At 38.2% G+C, this 18,439-nt stretch overlaps 1 protein-coding gene across 3 annotated transcripts in view; it reads right to left on the bottom strand.

The window, feature by feature from the left end:
• The window catches only part of PEX5L (peroxisomal biogenesis factor 5 like), a 286,049-nt gene that overhangs the window by 13,261 nt on the left and 254,349 nt on the right, over positions 1–18,439 (bottom strand). For all 3 annotated transcript variants that reach the window (XM_075861664.1, XM_075861663.1, XM_075861662.1), the window contains 4 exons: positions 9,836–9,952; positions 8,396–8,539; positions 6,577–6,647; positions 5,242–5,439 (listed from right to left, as the gene is read on the bottom strand). In XM_075861664.1, coding sequence (XP_075717779.1) covers positions 5,242–5,439; positions 6,577–6,647; positions 8,396–8,539; positions 9,836–9,952 — 530 coding nt within the window. The remainder of the gene's footprint in view (positions 1–5,241; positions 5,440–6,576; positions 6,648–8,395; positions 8,540–9,835; positions 9,953–18,439) is intronic.

Here is an 18,439-nt window from a genome sequence, read left to right on the forward strand (position 1 = left end):
GGATGTACCACAAGGAAACTAAAGATCAGAATCCTTGAACATCTGAGTTATATCAGAAATCCAGCTATCGTTAACATTTCAAATGTTAGCAAACATTTCATCACTTGCCACAACAGAAATATTAATTCTCTCAAAATTTATGGTATAGAAAAAATGATCAAAACTATCAGAGGAGGTGATCTAAAACATAGACTATTGACAAGGGAAGCCTTTTGGATTTACCATTTGAACACCAGATTCCCAAATGGTCTTAATCTCCGTAAGGAACTAATGTTCCATTATTAATATTTACAGACTAGTTCCCTTTATGACAGATTAGTCTCCATTATTTATCTGTCTTATAACTTCTAACTAATATATTAATATATCATATTTTCGATAATAGTGAATTTCCCTCTTCTGTAGTATATTTCATCTATTAGCTGGCACTTATCTCTGATATACACTCGACTCACATAACAAAATATCCTGTTTACCTCAAGGGTCCAATATTTCTATAATACAACACTATTATGCATTCATGCACTTATCTACTACGTTATAGTCCAGTTCCACAGCATTGTAACACCGCGGTTAGTTTCCATGTACTCTTTCATTAGATCCTAGATTTAATTGATATATTGATATCTTCATGTACAGGCATCAACTTAGACAATATACTTCAGCTTTTCCAATCTTAAACATATATTTATATATATATATATATATATACTTTCATCTATTTGCTTACCAATGTCGGCTTCATTTTGATATTTTCACACCAAGATTTTTCGTTTTTATTCTTCTAATTGCGTATACAAGGTTTTCCACATTGAGATTTAGCTCCCTTTTTTTATCCTAAATAAAATTTGTTTATATATATTACAGGAGTTTACATACATTTATTCATAATTATTATGCATTGATCATTATTTATACATCAATTTTTCTTTTTTGTTTTGTTTCATTTGATTTAACATAGAAATATTTTCTCCGATCTCTTTAGTTTATGGGGTTACATTAACATTTATTCATTTGTATTTATTTATGTATATCATCATCATTATCATTATATATTCCCCATAATAAGAATTAATATGCCGTAAATATGTTTGTCATTCTAAGTATCAGGCATTTTCCGGAGGTACTTTTTCTATTATCGTAATTTTATTTAACATATGTATGTTTTTTTCTCATGTGTTTATACATGTTATTTGCTTGTATACAGTTGTTTGTTTTTCCTTATGCCAAATGTATATATTCGTTACATTTTTCCATGGTTTTCTCTTCTCTTTTCACATGTTTTCCATGATTGGATATGTGTCGGGTGCCGCTCAGCAAGCTTCAGTGATGTGATCCTATAATGAATCCCAGCGATTTTATATGATTTGTACAAAGCTATATATACTTTATATTTTCCTTATCTTTATCTGGTGGTTATTCTATCATTTTATATTGATGACATCGTTATATAAAACCAAGTTACTATACATTTTCTATTTTATTTCGCTACGGAGGTTTTACTTCCTGATATGCAACTATCACACCTGAGAGAGTTGTTACGTCCAAGGTTCAACCTCCAATTTCTTAGGTATTTATTCACTCTCAGCTTGCAAGAGCTCACTCGATACAGCCATGACTAAGAGCACAGCCTAAGTGCTTGAAACGCGTAGGCTAATCTATTGCCGCATCACCACTTTGTTTTTCCTCCTGATGTTCCATTCCAAGCTCTGACAGCTTGCATCTCAATAAAGCGGAAACCTAGTTTTTTCCCATTTTTGATATCACTATCGCTGGATCATTTCTGTTTTTTTCTACAAATTCTGTTCTTTCTTTCCAATTCAGAATGACCACATTATTTCATTTTATGTACAAATCATTCTGTAACCTAAAGAGTTTGGATATTGATGTCATATTAAATAAGTGACCAGACATTCCAATAAGCATTGTCTAATTCAGCAACTTTTGTTTTAGTGTTCAGGAATTTCTTATTAGGCCACGTTCAGACGTGGCAGAATTTTTCCGCTGCAAATGTTGGTGCAGATTCGAGGCAATTACGCAACAAATCTGCAGCAACATTCGCATATTTGACAGGTAATTCAGACGTTGCAGATATCACAGCGGACTTGCCACAGATTTCAGTTTTTGCATTGCAAATGCTGAAATCTGCAGTGAAATCCCGCTGCTTCTCCACAACAAAATGTGCATGCTGCGGAGGGGAAATTCTGTACTGCAGCCTGATTTCCGCACTGTTAATTTCCGCAGTCTGAACTAAGTTTCCAGAAAATTTATAGAAACAAATGTCAAAAACGGCTGCTACAGAATTCCACTGCGGACTGTCCGCATCGGAATTCAAAAGCAATTCCGCCACGTCTGAACGTGGCCTTATACTTTTTGTTGAAGATTATTTTTTTGGGGCATTATCCCCAGAAAATTATTTTCTAAATATTTTTTTTCATGGAAAAAGTTTTATTTGTATTTAGTTCTGGATATCCTTATAAAGGTGAATTATGAATGACAGAAATGTCCATGATTGGCCACTAGATGTCAGTCGTGTCAGTCAATCACCTTTTACAGCATACAGTGAAAATGTCTATTATCATCTCATTATCATTAGTATGTGAAGTGTGAATGAGAGAATGATAGGTCTATTGTAGAGTAAAGGTCACACTATATGATAGTAAGAGTAGTAGTGATGCAGGTAGATTAGGCGTTACATGAGGTAGAATAGTAATGACGTACATGGGAGAGGAGCAGTAGTACCAACAGACGCACGCATTAAATAGATATTAGAGATCAAATCCTGCTAAACAGTTCCCAGTGTTCCCCGTTCCTGCTACCTGTAACCTGTATCCCGTGCTATGCTGGTCCAAGTGCCGTATTGAGTTGGAGTGGTGCTGCGCTGTGCCTGTCCTGCTATACCACGCCTTGTGCTTGCCTGCTGCCTAGACCCATCCGAGCCTGTCTTGCTACTGTCTGAAGCTACCACGGGTACACTATACGAACTATAGACTTTGACCTGTGTCCTGTTGGCCAGCTGCCATACCGTTAAGGCGGTACGGTCCAGTGGGTCCACGAACTCTACGTGACAGTGCTCATGTTTAGTGAGTCCTCTGAGGTAGACAACACTACATTTTTAAACTATCATAGGAAAAAGTGCGGACATGCCATATGTGCAACCTGTGCCGCTGCACAGGTGACGAATAGGCAGGAGGGGCCCAGTGACACCTTAAAAGCAGCTTCTTGCTGGCCATTAGATTCTATGTAAGGGTCTGTGATAATGTATTTCATGGCTCACAATTACTAGTGGATTGTTAGAGAGATATAAGGGGGATTTCTGCTGATCTATGGATAAGAACAAGGGGCCCTTATACTGTTTGCACAGGGGCGCTATGCTACCTGTATCCATCCCTGCATAGGAAGATATAATCTCTAATCTGCTACATGATGAGCACAAGCAGTAAAGTGGCTTCAAGCATTCATGCAATATTTTTTCAGGTTTGTGTTTTGGTAAAGCTTGGAGATATCTGAGGTCAATACATATTAATTCCAGGAGCTGACTTTCATGATTAAGGTGACGCGACCTCTGTAAATAAAGCATTCTTCAATAAGCCCCCAAAGCAAATGATATTCAAATAGTCAAAACCGTTCCATCTTTAACCTCTTATTTTGAGCCTTGAGAACACAGAGATTTTTTTCATTTTCTCATCATTGTGTTCTCAGGGATAGAACTTTTACATTTTGTTGTCCACGTAGCCTTTTGAGGGCTTGTTTTTTGTGGGGTGAGTTGTATTTTTTTATGGTACTATTGTGGGGTACATATAATGTATTAAATAACTTTTATTACCTTTTTGTAGGGGGAATGAAAATAACAACAGTTTCGCCATTGTTTTCTGGATTTTGTTTTTGCAGAGTTCACCGTGCAGTAAAAATTACATATTAACTTTATTCTGCGGGTCATTATAATTACAGCGATACCAAATTTATATAGGATTTACATTTTGCTACTTTTGCTCATTAAAAACACCACATTCTGAGAGACATAATCCTATTTTCTTACCATCAACGCAGCTGTATGGGGGCTTGCTTTTTGCAGGAGTTGTGTTTTAAATGGCAGAATTTTGGGGTACATACAAAAAACAGCAATTCCACCATAGTTTTTTGCGTTTTAAAGTCACACCGTTTAATGTGAGGCATAAATAACATGTTACCTTTTTTCTTTGGGCAGGTACGATTATGGCGGTACCAAATATGTATAGTTTTAAAATCTTATTTGTCGCCGCATTCCAAGAGCCATAGCTTTTTAACTTTTCCGTCAATGTAACTATATGATGACTGGCTTTTTGCGGGGCGAGTCATATCTTTTAATAGAATCATTTTGGGGTACATAAAATTTATTGATCAACTCTCATACATTTTTTATGGGGTGAATGGAAAAAAAGAGCAATTCTGCCATTGTCTTTTGCATATTTTTTACCTTGTTCTTTGTGTGGTTTAAATAGCATGTTAAATGTATTTATTATATAGGTCATTATGATCACGGCTATACCATATGTGTATTATGTTATTTTTTGTAATCATTTTTGCTAAATAAAACCACTTTTTATGGGAAAAAATGTTTTTAATTTGATTTTGTGAACGCTTTTTTCTTCTTCCTAGTAAACTTTATTAAACTTTAATTAACTATTTTGTTAGTCCCATTAGGGGACTTCAAAATGCGATCTATTGATCGCTTATATAATGCTTTGTCATACTCAGTATACCAAAGCATTTTTGCCTCTCAGAGTAAAACTGACAGGCAATCTATTAACCATTTAGACATGGAAAGCCTGGGAGCCTTTGTTAAGCCCCCGGATGCGGTGGCAACCCATCGGTGCCATGCAATAGTGTCGCGGGGCATTGATCGGGTGACAGGGAGTTTGATAGGGGTTAAACGGCTGGGATCAGAGGTAATTATGATCTCGGCCATTGCAGTTGTATGTTGACTGTATATTACACTTCTCCTGTGCCTGTACCATCTACTGGGCGTACCATTACGTGCCTATTGCGGTCAATAAATTGCAATTAGGGCATAATTGTACGTCCGTTTGCACAAAACGAGTAAAAATACACGTGGAAATCACGTAAAAATCAGAGTGAGCATGCCCTTATAGTTATACAGCATATCTTATAATATTCTCATCCAAAGCTGCATTTAACCCCTTTTTCTAAGTACACTACATGTTATCAATTCTAATAAAATAGTTATTATAGTGATCTCACCTTTCCCACACAGATTTTGACATTCTCCGTGTCAGGTCCGGGGATACCGATTTACCCTTCACTAGGTACTTATATCTAGTATTTTGTTTCATCCACATCTTCAGAGCTTCATATGCTTCATTTTGGTGTCCAATATTCGTATAGCTGACAGCTAAGGCCATGAGTGCTTTTAAATTATTTGGTTGTAGCTGTAAGCACCTAGAATAAAGTAAAATGTATTAGTTGCTAATTGATAGAAAAATGTTTTTAATAAAAGTTAAAATTACTAAATTGTGTATATATATATATATATATATATATATATATATATATATATATATATATATATATATATATATATAGATTGATAGATAGATAGATAGATATCAACTTTGTAATTAAAATATTGTTAAAATTGAGTTGTTTCCGGCTTCGTTCACATCTGCGCCAAGGACCCATTCCGACATCGACTACGCTATTGATTCTGTCAAAACGACAGAACCCTTTCACAACGGAGACAAATGGTTTTAATTTGTGTCAGTCAGGGCTCCGTTCCGACAGAAAGCTCAGATGGAACGTCGGAACAGAGACCTGACGCAGATGTGTACGAAGCATCATCCATGCAAATTCTGTGTGAAGTAACAGCAACTAGGTGTCTCCCTTCCTGTAATCTGTCATCCACCCCCTGTTGTCAAGCAAAATCAGTCTCTAGTTACAGAGCAGAGGAGACAGAATGCAGAAAGTGGAGTGTGTTTCTACACTGGCTGCAAATAGAAGTCTATAGTGAGGGGAGAGGGAGAAGGAGGGGAGAGAAGGAAGAGGGAGCAGGAGTGGAGAGACACAGACATGCTGCCCATGGCAGTTTATGGGAGGAGGAAGCAGGAGAAGTAAAAGAAACACAGATGCTAAGTCTAATAGAAGTGAGAGGAGGGGGGAGCAGAAGGAGGAAGCAGCAGCGGAGAAAGAGACACAGACTCGTTGCCAATAGAAGTCTATTGAAAGGGGAGGGGGAGCAGAGCAGAGTGAGAAAGATACACACAGCCGTGCAGCAGCTTCTAGTAAGATTTATATCTTACCCAAGTGCTATATTCTCAGCTACACTTCATTACTGTTATATAATGTCCTACATGCTGCTGCAGCTTCTATATACTATATGTATCTGATATATTGATAGGAAAGCAGTATTCTCCTCTCCTAAGAGTGCAGTGTATAAAATAAATGATAGTTGTACATATATAAGTCATATAATGGCCAGAAATAGTGTTATTTCTCATGTATACACATATGACAGCTTATTCTGTAAAGTCACCTGAAAAGTTAGGTGCACTTTAAATAAATCAAATTGAAATAACTCACCTCTGCAGAGAAACAATGGCTGCCTGTTCATTTTCATTCTCTGCTTGTGTGATGCCAAGGTACTGCCATGCCTGTAATAGGGTTTTGGAAAGCAATTTCAGGAAAATAGAAGATGATGATTAAAGAGGTTGTCCGCTTAAGTGTCATGCAGGACCAATCCTTCAGAGTGAAAGACGTTCTCTGTAAAATTTTTGCACTCTGACCCAGATAAAAGGATGCTGAACAGAGGACTCCCTCTATCAATGCTGAAATCCTTAATAGGGTACCAATTTAATATCAGTATACTAACCATTTAATATCAGTATTCTTAACAAATAAGATACTTAAATAGAACCTATCACCTTCCATTTGTTATCTCAATGACTTACATTTTCCTAATATTCGTTGTTATATTATTCTACAGTGGTATTTTCGGTACATAATGTATAATAAATATACAATAGGGGCCACCATTTTGAGTACATTAATACTGGACAAGCTCTGAAGCAAGCAGCAAAGTTTATGCCCGGCATCTTAACTTCCAGTGCTTTGTTTTTCATACCCATCCATTGACAAGGCTGCACTTCCAGAACCACAACATTTTTCATTTGTTTGCTAGATTATATAGATTCCCTATGAAGTGATCATTTTGTCACTGCCTGTCACACCTGTTGGTGTTCATCTTTGCTGTATTTTTATTATGTAAGGTAAAGGTGTTGCTTGGTTCGGAATAGATGGTGAGCGAACCAATGGACAGCAGAGGTATATTGTAATTGTTCTTTTTTATATGGAATATTCCTTTAAATTAGGATGATGAAACGGAGGGATAAGGAGGGGTAGAGGTGGAATGGGAAAATGTGAGGACACGTGGATCATTATCTCTACCTTAGTAGAATCAGTAAGAATGCATGGTGAATGCACATGATGACTGAGAGGGGTTATTTTTCAAGGCTCATGAAAAGGGTTTTGGGACTTTATTGGTCATGTGGTTTGGTAGGAGATACTAGCAGGATAACCCTATATGTCGTTGCAGATATGTACAGTAACAGCTTTCTGCTGTACTGCGTCCTCATTGGGTAAATTGGTAAGTGTCCTTAGGTAGCCCACATTGGGTGCTGGAGTTTGTAATTACGAATGCTATTCATGGTGAAACTCCATTTACTTTTTTGCAATTGGATGGATGGACTCCAAGAGAGGTAATGGTAAAGATTTTCCTGAAGTTTATTGCTTATTAGGCACTTACGTGTGAATGCAATTGGGAAATTATAATATGCTGAAATGTATGCCATGTATGGCCAAGTACTAAGGGAGTTTTCTTTTATCATGACTTGAGTCAATTGGCATAAGAAGGCGTGATAACAAGAAAAAGTCTGATGGTGTACGTGTGGTATGATAAAGGGTGGCAGTATAGGGCCATCACAAATCCACCTAATCGCATTCTATAAGTTATGTATTTTTGAGGAGTGATACTGCCGGGGGACTGTGTGTTACTGCAATTGATTTTCTTCAAAAGAACCTGAGAAATAAATCTTATGTCTAGGATTATTTGAGCTAATCTTCCCTGACAAGTCTCTTAAACCATCTCTCGGTATAAATAGTGCATATCCTTCCTGGAATTTCCATTCCTTGGATTAACACGGGTGATTTCCGATACATTAATTTACTAATTGGCTTTTATACTTTAATCCATTCTCTGCAGCCTAATTGAGCTTTCTAAACGAGCATCCCCTGTATAATTAGCAGGCAGGATTTTACATCGCAGACTTAAATAGCAAAAAATAGCACGTCACCTTGAGAATAAAAATATTATTATGTGAAACAGCTATGTGAAATTTGCTACCTCAGCATCATTAGGGTCTTGTAAAATGGCAGCTTCCAAATATAGGATGGTCACTGGTAAATCCCCTTCTTTGAGTTTCTTCATCCCTTCTTCAAAAGCTCCAGAACAGTCCCTAAATGGGTTCTCCGTATGGAAATAGTAGCCCTGGACCAAAATAATATCAATCACATATTGCCTTTCATATTTTCCATGGACAATGAAAACAGCTGCACTGTACCAAATACTATCTATCTATCTATCTATCTATCTATCTATCTATCTATCTATCTATCTATCTATCTATCTATCTATCTATCTATCTATCTATCTATCTATCTATCTATCTATCTATCTATCTATCTATCATTTACATTGTTTTATTTATTCCTCAGCATAAGCAAAAAAGCAGAAAATATATTCATCACAAAATAACACAGAAGCCTAAATCTATATATTGTTACTATTAGTTGTTTACACTTATTATAACACTTATTACAACACATTAGAGCTTCCATTTTTTGGGGGGACAAAATGTATCAAGCAATCTGAAGGAATATTTCTCTTGCTTCTTGTAGACACTTTCAGGCTGGGGCTAGACATAGACTTAGTTTTGTAGTGAGTCCCCTATGGGACTTGAACTAGTATATTCGCTTGCACGATATACTGCAATATGTATTGCAGTATATCGTGATTTTGACAGGCACCTATTAAGACTGCCTCTGGCAGAACTACAAAGAGGGCAGACCTAGGGGACTTTATTAGGCCCCCAGGCTGCCATGACAACCATTGCCTCCCTGCGATCACTTAGTGAGGGGGCCAATGGGCTGTCAGAGTGGGCCAGTCCCTCTTTCTAAAGCATTAGATGCTGCAGTCAATAGCGATCGCAGCATCTAAGGGGTTAAATACGCAGGATCCTGCTCGAGCTGGATACCGCTCGTTGCAGTGAAGTGCCGGTTGTTTCATACAGCTGAAACCTGGTTAGTATGGTATGGGCCCAGCCCTCTTAACATCAGATCACCAGATTTCTGTAATATGAAGTGTTGGATAGAAGGGATATTCTGTATAAAACTAAATATTTCAAAGATGAACTAATGAAATAATATATTTATTATGTTCAGTTAGTGCAGTACTAACCACAGGCACCATTTTAGAAGTCCTATCCTTTTTAAAGTGCCTCTATCTCCTTAATAGGGGCACTTCTGTACGCTCAAGTGCTCTGCTCAACTATATGTATAATGTATGTGTGTGTGTGTGTGCCTACCCCTTGGCCCAGCCCTGGCTAAATGTAGTGTTTGGCCTTTTGATGGAGTCAAGGGTTGCATTTGAGGCCCCCCCACAATATATTTAGTTGACCACAACTGATCTAATAAATGGAATATCAAGCATTATTGATTACCAAATTCACATGAGCCAATTTATAGTATGTAACAGAATCACCTCAGCTGTGTACAATGTACTTACAGTTTCTTTGGAAGACGTTCCAGATGGATTGGATGAGCTTGACTTATCAGAAATCCAGTTCCGTCTTGCCATTTCTTCCCATTCAGCTTGCATCTTATCCCAAAATTCAGTGTCTGACTAGGAAAGATATAATCAAACCTTTAGCTAATTTTACAACTTTTCGTTAGGTTTACTCTATAGTGCCACTTCAAACGTTACCTAGAATATGGCAATGGGCATGATATGCAAGATTCCCAAACTAGTCCATCCTCACTCCTACCCATAACCAGAGTACTCCTGCAAAGATCATGGCATTTTCATTTGTATTTTTTTCCCAAAGAATAAATTACTTCTGACTAGAGGTATAACACCCGCAATGTAATAATTAGGGCTTTTATCAAGTATGGAACAAGCAAATAAAATATACAACATATACAATAAATATTACCATTTTATATCCCGCAGGTGCTGTCACCTTGTTTTCCTACAATACTAGAAAATAATCTGTGAATATAAAACCTGGGGTTATCTTCTTCTGACAAGTTGTTAAAATTCTATTTAGCCATTTCTTAGCAATAGTTTTGTCTGAGAAAGTTGTGTGACAATCAGTAAAGCAGCCGTTAAATGGGTTATGTGGGGACCGAAGTGTATTAGTATTGTACTCACTGCAGTATGCGAGTACACTCGCTAATATACATTCTGGTCCCCGTCACTCTTATTATAAGATTTTAATCGATTTTTATAGCGCTAGTTGCACAGTCTTCCTTCATGACAACACGACTCTTCATCATCTGACCGGCCCCGCTGTACATCGCAGTAGCAGTAGTACATCGATTACATAGATTACAGCGGGGCCGGTCACATGACAAAGCGACGTATTGTCATCAAAGAAGGCTGTACAACTAGACTTCCGGTCCCATGGCAGCGCTATAAAAATCTCATAATCAGTGCGACGGGGGAATGGAATGTATATTAGGAAGTGTACTCACATACTGCAGTGAGTACACTGCTAATAATTTTTGGTCCCCACATAACCGCTTTATAGCTTCTATAGACCCTGAACATGTACATTTGCCTAGTCATGCAGCACTATGGAATGAAAAAATGGACGACTATCGGGTCCCTTAGGATGTAGTAATGACAATGATATTGAATGTCACCCAGAAATCTGAAAGAAGATGACAACTCAAGGACTTATAATTACTGCTGATTTGGGGGGGAAATGCTAAGATCCAATAACGAAGAGTTAACATGTTTCATTGTAGATGTCAATGAGTAAGAGTAATGTGCCCTTTACAGTTTGTGCTCAGAGTCCTAATTATAGGGAAGCAGGTGCACATCATCATTTTCTCCAATGCTCTGCCAGGGAGAGGGCACTGTGCCACCTAATATGTTTACATATTTAATTAAGTGTAAATTAGGAAGAAATAGCAGAGACTTGATGGGTTCCCATTGTGGATTTTAAAGTGGCAAATTAAGAGCTGAGTAAAACAATTCATGAGAAATATAGAGAATTATGACCTTCTCTCAGAAGTAGAGAACAAGTATTTTATCAAGAAAAAAAGATTTGTAATACAAGAAGATGCTTTTCTCTTGGTTGGGCTGTATTCACATCTGCACTAATATTTTCATTATTCTTCCTCAACAGAAACGGATCATGAAAATAAAGAAAACGCCAGATCCGTCACACCGACAACATCCAACAGAACCCATTGACTTTAATCTGTTCCGTCGGCTTTCCATCATGGTTTTTGTCATTTTGTTGGACAAAATAGCGCTGCATGCTGCGTTATTTTGTCCGGCAAATATGGATGGAATCGGCAACAAAGGTGAACAGAGCCTAACAAACAGCAGGTGAATTTATTGGCACATTTTGTGACTCAGGTAACAAACTATAACAGAAATTGGAGAAGAGACAAGCAATAAGAGACTGGATGAAATGGGTGAGAAGTTCATCAAACGGGGTTACCCTAGGAAATTGGTGCAACAACATAGGGACAGAGTCTCAAAGTCTAATAGAAAGGAGCTCCTTTCCATACAAAGGTCTAAAGAAAAAAACAAAAAGGATACTAACAAAAGAATACCTTTTATATCTACATATAATGAAACAAGTAAGGATGTAGCAAAAATAATCAACAAACATTGACCGATACTTAACAGCAATTTAAGATATGTCCCGGAGTTTTCGGCACCTCCACTTTTGTCATTTAAGCGATCGAAGAATTTAAAGGATAGGTTAGTGAAAGCAGATGTTGGTACAAATAAAAAATTAACGCAGAAGTTTTTTGGGAGGCAGAAATTAGGGTGCTTTCCCTGCCTCAATTGCGTAAATTGTAAGTACATGGTCAAAGGGGAAATTTTCATTCACCCCATAACTAAAACGGAGTTTAGAATTAAACACTTTCTTACCTGCACATCGGAATGGGTTATTTATATGATACAATGTCCTTGCAATCTTCTGTATATAGGAGAGACCACTCTGGATTGCAAAACACGTATAAATAACCATAGGTTTACTATACGTAATAAGAGGATGGATTTACCGGTATCCAAACATTTTGTGGAAGCGAATCATACTGAAAAGGATTTGCGTTTCAGAATCATAGACCATATTCCCAGACCTAGACGAGGTGGGGATAGAGTATCTTTTCTGAAAAAACGTGAGCTAGAGTGGATCTATAGGTTAAACACACTGCGTCCTTATGGATTAAATGCTGATTTTAAATTGAGTGGTATAGGATGAGAGGTACCTTGCCTATTTGCCCTGCTTTGTACTCTTTATATTGGGCTGAAATATATATTAGACAGAATGTATTCATTATTCAATTCAATTTAATGATTTCTTCTTGTTCTCTGTCTATTGCAGATCAATTGTGAAGACTCACCCAGTACGGATCCCCTCATCAGAATATCATGCATATGGCCTGAAGAATCGCGTAAATTGACCGCTAGTTTACTGTCTTTTCCAAATAATATCGTAATGATTATCCTTTACAAAACACACTTGAAATATAATTGAAAGTGAGAAAAAAAACTAAAAATTAACACAGAGTTTGAGTCTTATATGGGACTTAGTCCTGCTTCCAATCCCCATTCATGAGTGGTTATTATGGCTCTTTTGGGACGACACAAGCACGATCTGTGTATAACGGGTCGGGCACTGTCATGCCCTATCAAGGGTGAAATGTCTCCGTTTCAAAAGGGGACTGTCACCGCTTGTTGAGCCTTTAATTAACCCAGAGGGTAGAAGCTATATATACATTTTCTGTTTCTCTAAACAATAAATAAAGTATATTTGACTCACAATGTGTTGTTCCGGAATGGGGCATATGAGGTTAATCCATTACGAACGTAATCCGTTAATCTGAGCATGCGCGAGATGCGTTCCATGTACTAGTGCGGGTCATGACTCAGGATGAAATGATAGGAATAGTCACGTGCGAAATATCAGGCTCTGCGCAGGCGCATTTGCTCTCGGAAGTTACCGAGACAACAAAACAGCATGGAGGAAGTGAGGGGATCCGCCAGAGGGTGAGCCCAATACTAATGATTAAAACGCTTTTAAATATTTTGTATGTTATGCACCTGCACTTTATGAATTGCCACTTTTTCAATTAGATCATACTTAGATCTTTACACATTATGGGTGATATGCCCTCATAATAACTATTACACACAACGATTGCTAAAATCACATGGAAATGTACTGGAATTATTTTATTGTAAATCTGTGCTGGAATCAGAGAATTGTACAATACTGTGTTTATTGTATTTTTTATTGCTTAATTATTTACCTTGACAAACTATGTATTTAAACGTGCACTGTTCACTGAAATGTACTGCTTGAGAAAGGCCCCATGGAGTAGGGCTGAAACGTCGCATTAAAGTGATCCTATTTTTCACAAATTCTGGAGTGCTGTCTTGTATCTTGGAGCATATGTATATATATATATATATATATATATATATATATATATATTAGAAAATATGGAAGTCAGACCAAGTGCTATGTCATCAATGTATTATACCACATGACCCTCCACATGGTGACAGCTTGGAAAATAGGCAAGGGTATGCATACCATAGAGGAAGCCCATGAAACCTCTATGGGGTCCATGGGAAAAGGGGTACCAAGCTCTTGTTGGATGCACCTCGGTTCCCAGGGGGGGGGGGGTGTGGTGAGAAACCAAACAAGACTCTCCCTCTTTATAACACTGCACTACTACCGTAGAAAACAAGAGGGGAGAGCTGTCCACATTGTCATGTTGTCCTTCTCTCCTACACAGGATGAGAGGAGTTATGCTTGTAGAGAGCAATATTAGCAGAAATAATACATGACTGCCTCAACTACAATTACGGTATGTAATAGCAAATGCTAAATACTTTATCGTGTTCATTATTTTGCGGCAATTTCAATTTAGAGGGGGAAAAAAAGCCCTTCAGTGTACATGATAAATAGACAATTTTCTTATTTTATGCTAAGACATGGCACAAAGCCTGAGGCTTCAGTTCTTCCATGTTCCAGAAAACAAAATGCCCCCTTCTGAAGTGCAGTGCGGTCATGGTTTCAGATCACCAAGTACATTAATGTCCACACATATTGTTATATATTTTGCTTCCCATTTTTTGTATACTTCATCTAGAGAATCTTCTTTAACTTTTAATTAATGAAAAAAAAAATCTAAATAATTAAAATAATTAAATTAAGAATTAAAAAGAGTTAAAATCATTAGCACTCTGAACTGATATACGCAGAATGCAGTGTGTGACGTCACTAGTAGCTCCAGAAAACTGCTGAATTAGCTCTCAGAGTGGATGACTTTAGAATCTGCAGCTGATATGTAATCTCCAAATGTATTCATTTTCAGAAAGTCTATCACTCATCACACCCTATATTAATATCCATAAATAAAGCCTTCTGTATTATTCCTATGGAAGGAGCACCATCTCCCTGAGACTATTTGTTTCACCCAGAACAAATATGTTAGCGGTGAATAATGAGACTAGTGATCTAGTGAATGATGCCTCCTGTTTTGTGCAGCATTCATCTGTCACCTTTCTTTGAATATCATATTTTATAAAGTAAAATGTTGATTTTGTGCAGAAGATAAAAATTGACCAGTGCGCATCTATATCGGTTTATAAATAAATCAGTGTCTTGTGAAAAATGTATGGCTTATATGTCTATGTTTTCAGAAGATGTGACATGTAAGTTATATTAAGATCATATCTGCTGAAAATAAATTGTTAAACCTTAAAAAAAACTTGCTGCTTTATTAACGAAGCGCTCTGGCTAGTCACCGGCAATATTCTAGCCTGTCTGTCAATGAATCACTACTTGAGCAATTCCCCAGAGTGAAAGTTTAGGGAATTGCTAAACGAGTAATTCTCCAAAGGCAGCTGGTGACTGTCTGGATCAAGCGTATAAGTAAATCGGCAACGTCAAGTCCGTCACCACTCTCATCAGCAGAGTCTAAGGCTACTCTATGGTCTTCACCAGAGCCCGCCGCAAGGCAGGTTGGATTTGGCCGCATAGAAACCAGGTTGCTTTTACAGAATAATGTGTTGGACAGAAGGTGCACATGCAGGTAATACCAGAATGAATAACCAGACAAGCCAGAGGGGTAATCAACAAGCAGAGTTCAAACCAGGAGAGATTAAAAGTCCAAATTGGAGGGCAATAAGGAGGCTAAATGGCAGATAATCCATAAATGACACATAAACTTAAAGAGGCTCTGTCACCAGATTTTGCAACCCCTATCTGCTATTGCAGCAGATAGGCGCTGCAATGTAGATTACAGTAACGTTTTTATTTTTAAAAAAACAAGCATTTTTGGCCAAGTTATGACCATTTTTGTATTTATGCAAATGAGGCTTGCAAAAGTCCAAGTGGGCGTGTTTAAAGTAAAAGTCCAAGTGGGCGTGTATTATGTGCGTGCATCGGGGCGTTTTTACTACTTTTACTAGCTGGGCGTTCTGACGAGAAGTATCATCCACTTCTCTTCAGAACGCCCAGCTTCTGGCAGTGCAGACACAGCCGTGTTCTCGAGAGATCACGCTGTGACGTCACTCACAGGTCCTGCATCGTGTCGGCCACATCGGCACCAAAGGCTACAGTTGATTCTGCAGCAGCATCAGCGTTTGCAGGTAAGTAGCTACATCGACTTACCTGCAAAAGCCGATGCTGCTGCAGAATCAACTGTAGCCTCTGGTGCCGATGTGTCCTCGCTCATCCGACACGATGCAGGACCTGTGAGTGACGACACAGCGTGATCTCTCGAGAACACGGCTGTGTCTGCACTGCCAGAAGCTGGGCGTTCTAAAGAGAAGTGGATGATACTTCTCGTCAGAACGCCCAGCTAGTAAAAGTAGTAAAAACGCCCCGATGTACGCACATAATACACGCCCACTTGGACTTTTACTTTAAACGTGCCCACTTGGACTTTTGCAAGCCTCATTAGCATAAATACAAAAATGGTCATAACTTGGCCAAAAATGCTCGTTTTTAAAAAATAAAAACGTTACTGTAATCTACATTGCAGCGCCGATCTGCTGCAATAGCAGATAGGGGTTGCAAAATCTGGTGACAGAGCCTCTTTAAACAGGTAAACACAAGGAGTAAACAGGAGCCTCTACATTATTCTTTAATAATATATGCAAAAACTAATGCTGGAGTGTTTCTTTAAAGGGGTTTAGCCCTTTAGTGACCTGACTATTTTTTAAGTTTTTCCATCGTCGCATTCAAAGAGCTATAACTTTTTTATTTTTTCGTTGATACTTTTTTGCGTACTAAATTTATGCCGTTTACCGTGTGGTATAAATAACACAATAACTTTATTTAGTGGGTTGTTAAGATTGCAGCAATACCAAATTTATATTGATTTTGTATGTTTTACTACATTTACACCATAAAAAAATATTTTTTTTCAAAATTATTTGTATTTGTGTCTCCATATTTGAAGAGCCATAACATTTTTTTTTCATTTAAGTTACGTATATAGCACCAACATATTACACAGCACTGTACAGAGGTCCTCTTTTTTACTGTCCCCATTGGGGTTCACAAGCTAAATTGACTATTGATATGTTTTTGGGGTGTAGGAGGAAACCGGAGTACCTGGAGGAAACCCACGGAGAACATACAAACTCCATGCAGATGTTGTCCTTGGTTGGATTTGAATCCAGGACCCCAGCACTGCAAGGCAATAGTGCTAACCACTGTGCCGCCGATGCAGCTGTATGATGTCTTTTTTTAGCGAGACAACTTGTAGTTGGCATTAACTAGCAGGCATTAACTGGGGCAGACCTGAGGGCCTTTGTTAGGCCCCCCTGGCTGTCATAGAAGACACAGACAGCCTGCGATCACACGCAGGGTGCTGGTTGGGTGAGAGAGGGTTCTCCCTCCCCCTCCAAAACCACTTAGATGTGACGCTCGCTATTGAGAGCCGCATCTGAAGGATTAAACGAGCAAGATCGATACTGATATCGATCTCGTCCGTTCGAGCAGGGATGCTCCCAGCCCTCAGCTACCTGAGGTAGCTGAGATCAGGGAGATTTAACGGCTCCCCGCTCTATCTATTTATTCTGATGCTAACCACAGAAAAAAAGTGGGACATATAATAAGATTAAAAACACAAAAAATGGCCATACTCACAAATTGGGCAGGTATAATCCCAACAGGACGCAGCCAGGTCAAAAATGCTGCTGAAGGAAAGTGCACAGGTGTGTTTAAATAATAATAGCCACTCCCACTAGCCTTGAGGGGAGTGGCATGTGGTGCATGGGATATGTAGTAAAAAGTTAATGAATAGTGTATAATGTGCAAGTAGTAATAATATGTGTAAAATATCGGGGGCAGTACTGAGTATAGTGAGTGGTGAATAAAGTGTAAAATATAGGGGGCAGTACTAAAAGGGTCAGGAACGTGAGTGATGCATGAAGTGTGGGTGCAGTGTGTAAAACATGGAGGGCTAATGCGTAAATCATGAGGCACAGCCTATATAGCCTGGTAGCAGCCTATTTGTAACGCCATGATAGTACATAGAGCGGGCTGCCCTGCTTGCTATGCCAGACCGCAGCACACCATGCTCTCCCATTGAAGACCTGGCTGCATCCAAAAAGTTGTAAATATAATACAAGTAAACATTGAAAATACATGGGGTATTGGTTGTAATTTTGGCCAAAAGAACGCAAGCTCGCAATCCTAAAAAGGCTACTCCATCGGAATAAAGCCCGTTAGTGGCCGCTGTAAAAACACTATGGGGCGGTCACTAACTTGCCACGCAAATTATTGTTTTTTTTTGTATAATTAAAAGTTATACAATTTTCCAACATACTTTCTGTATTAATTCCTCATGGTTTTCATGATCTCTGCTTGTTGTTAATCAGTAAGAATGTTCCTTATTTACTTACAGTGGATATAATTCTGTCCAGGATCATGTAATGGACACACAGGTGCCGGGATCGTTACAGTTACAGTTACAGTATGTGTATCAGAGTCTTCATACGATCCCAGCACCTGAGTGTCCATGGACAGAATTGTATACACTGAAGGTAAACAATGATTGTTCCTTTTGAATAACAACAAGCAGAGATCTTGAAAGCCATGAGGAATTAATACAGAAA

The sequence above is a fragment of the Rhinoderma darwinii genome, chromosome 4 (assembly GCF_050947455.1).
Source record: "Rhinoderma darwinii isolate aRhiDar2 chromosome 4, aRhiDar2.hap1, whole genome shotgun sequence".
Taxonomy (NCBI): domain Eukaryota; kingdom Metazoa; phylum Chordata; class Amphibia; order Anura; family Rhinodermatidae; genus Rhinoderma; species Rhinoderma darwinii.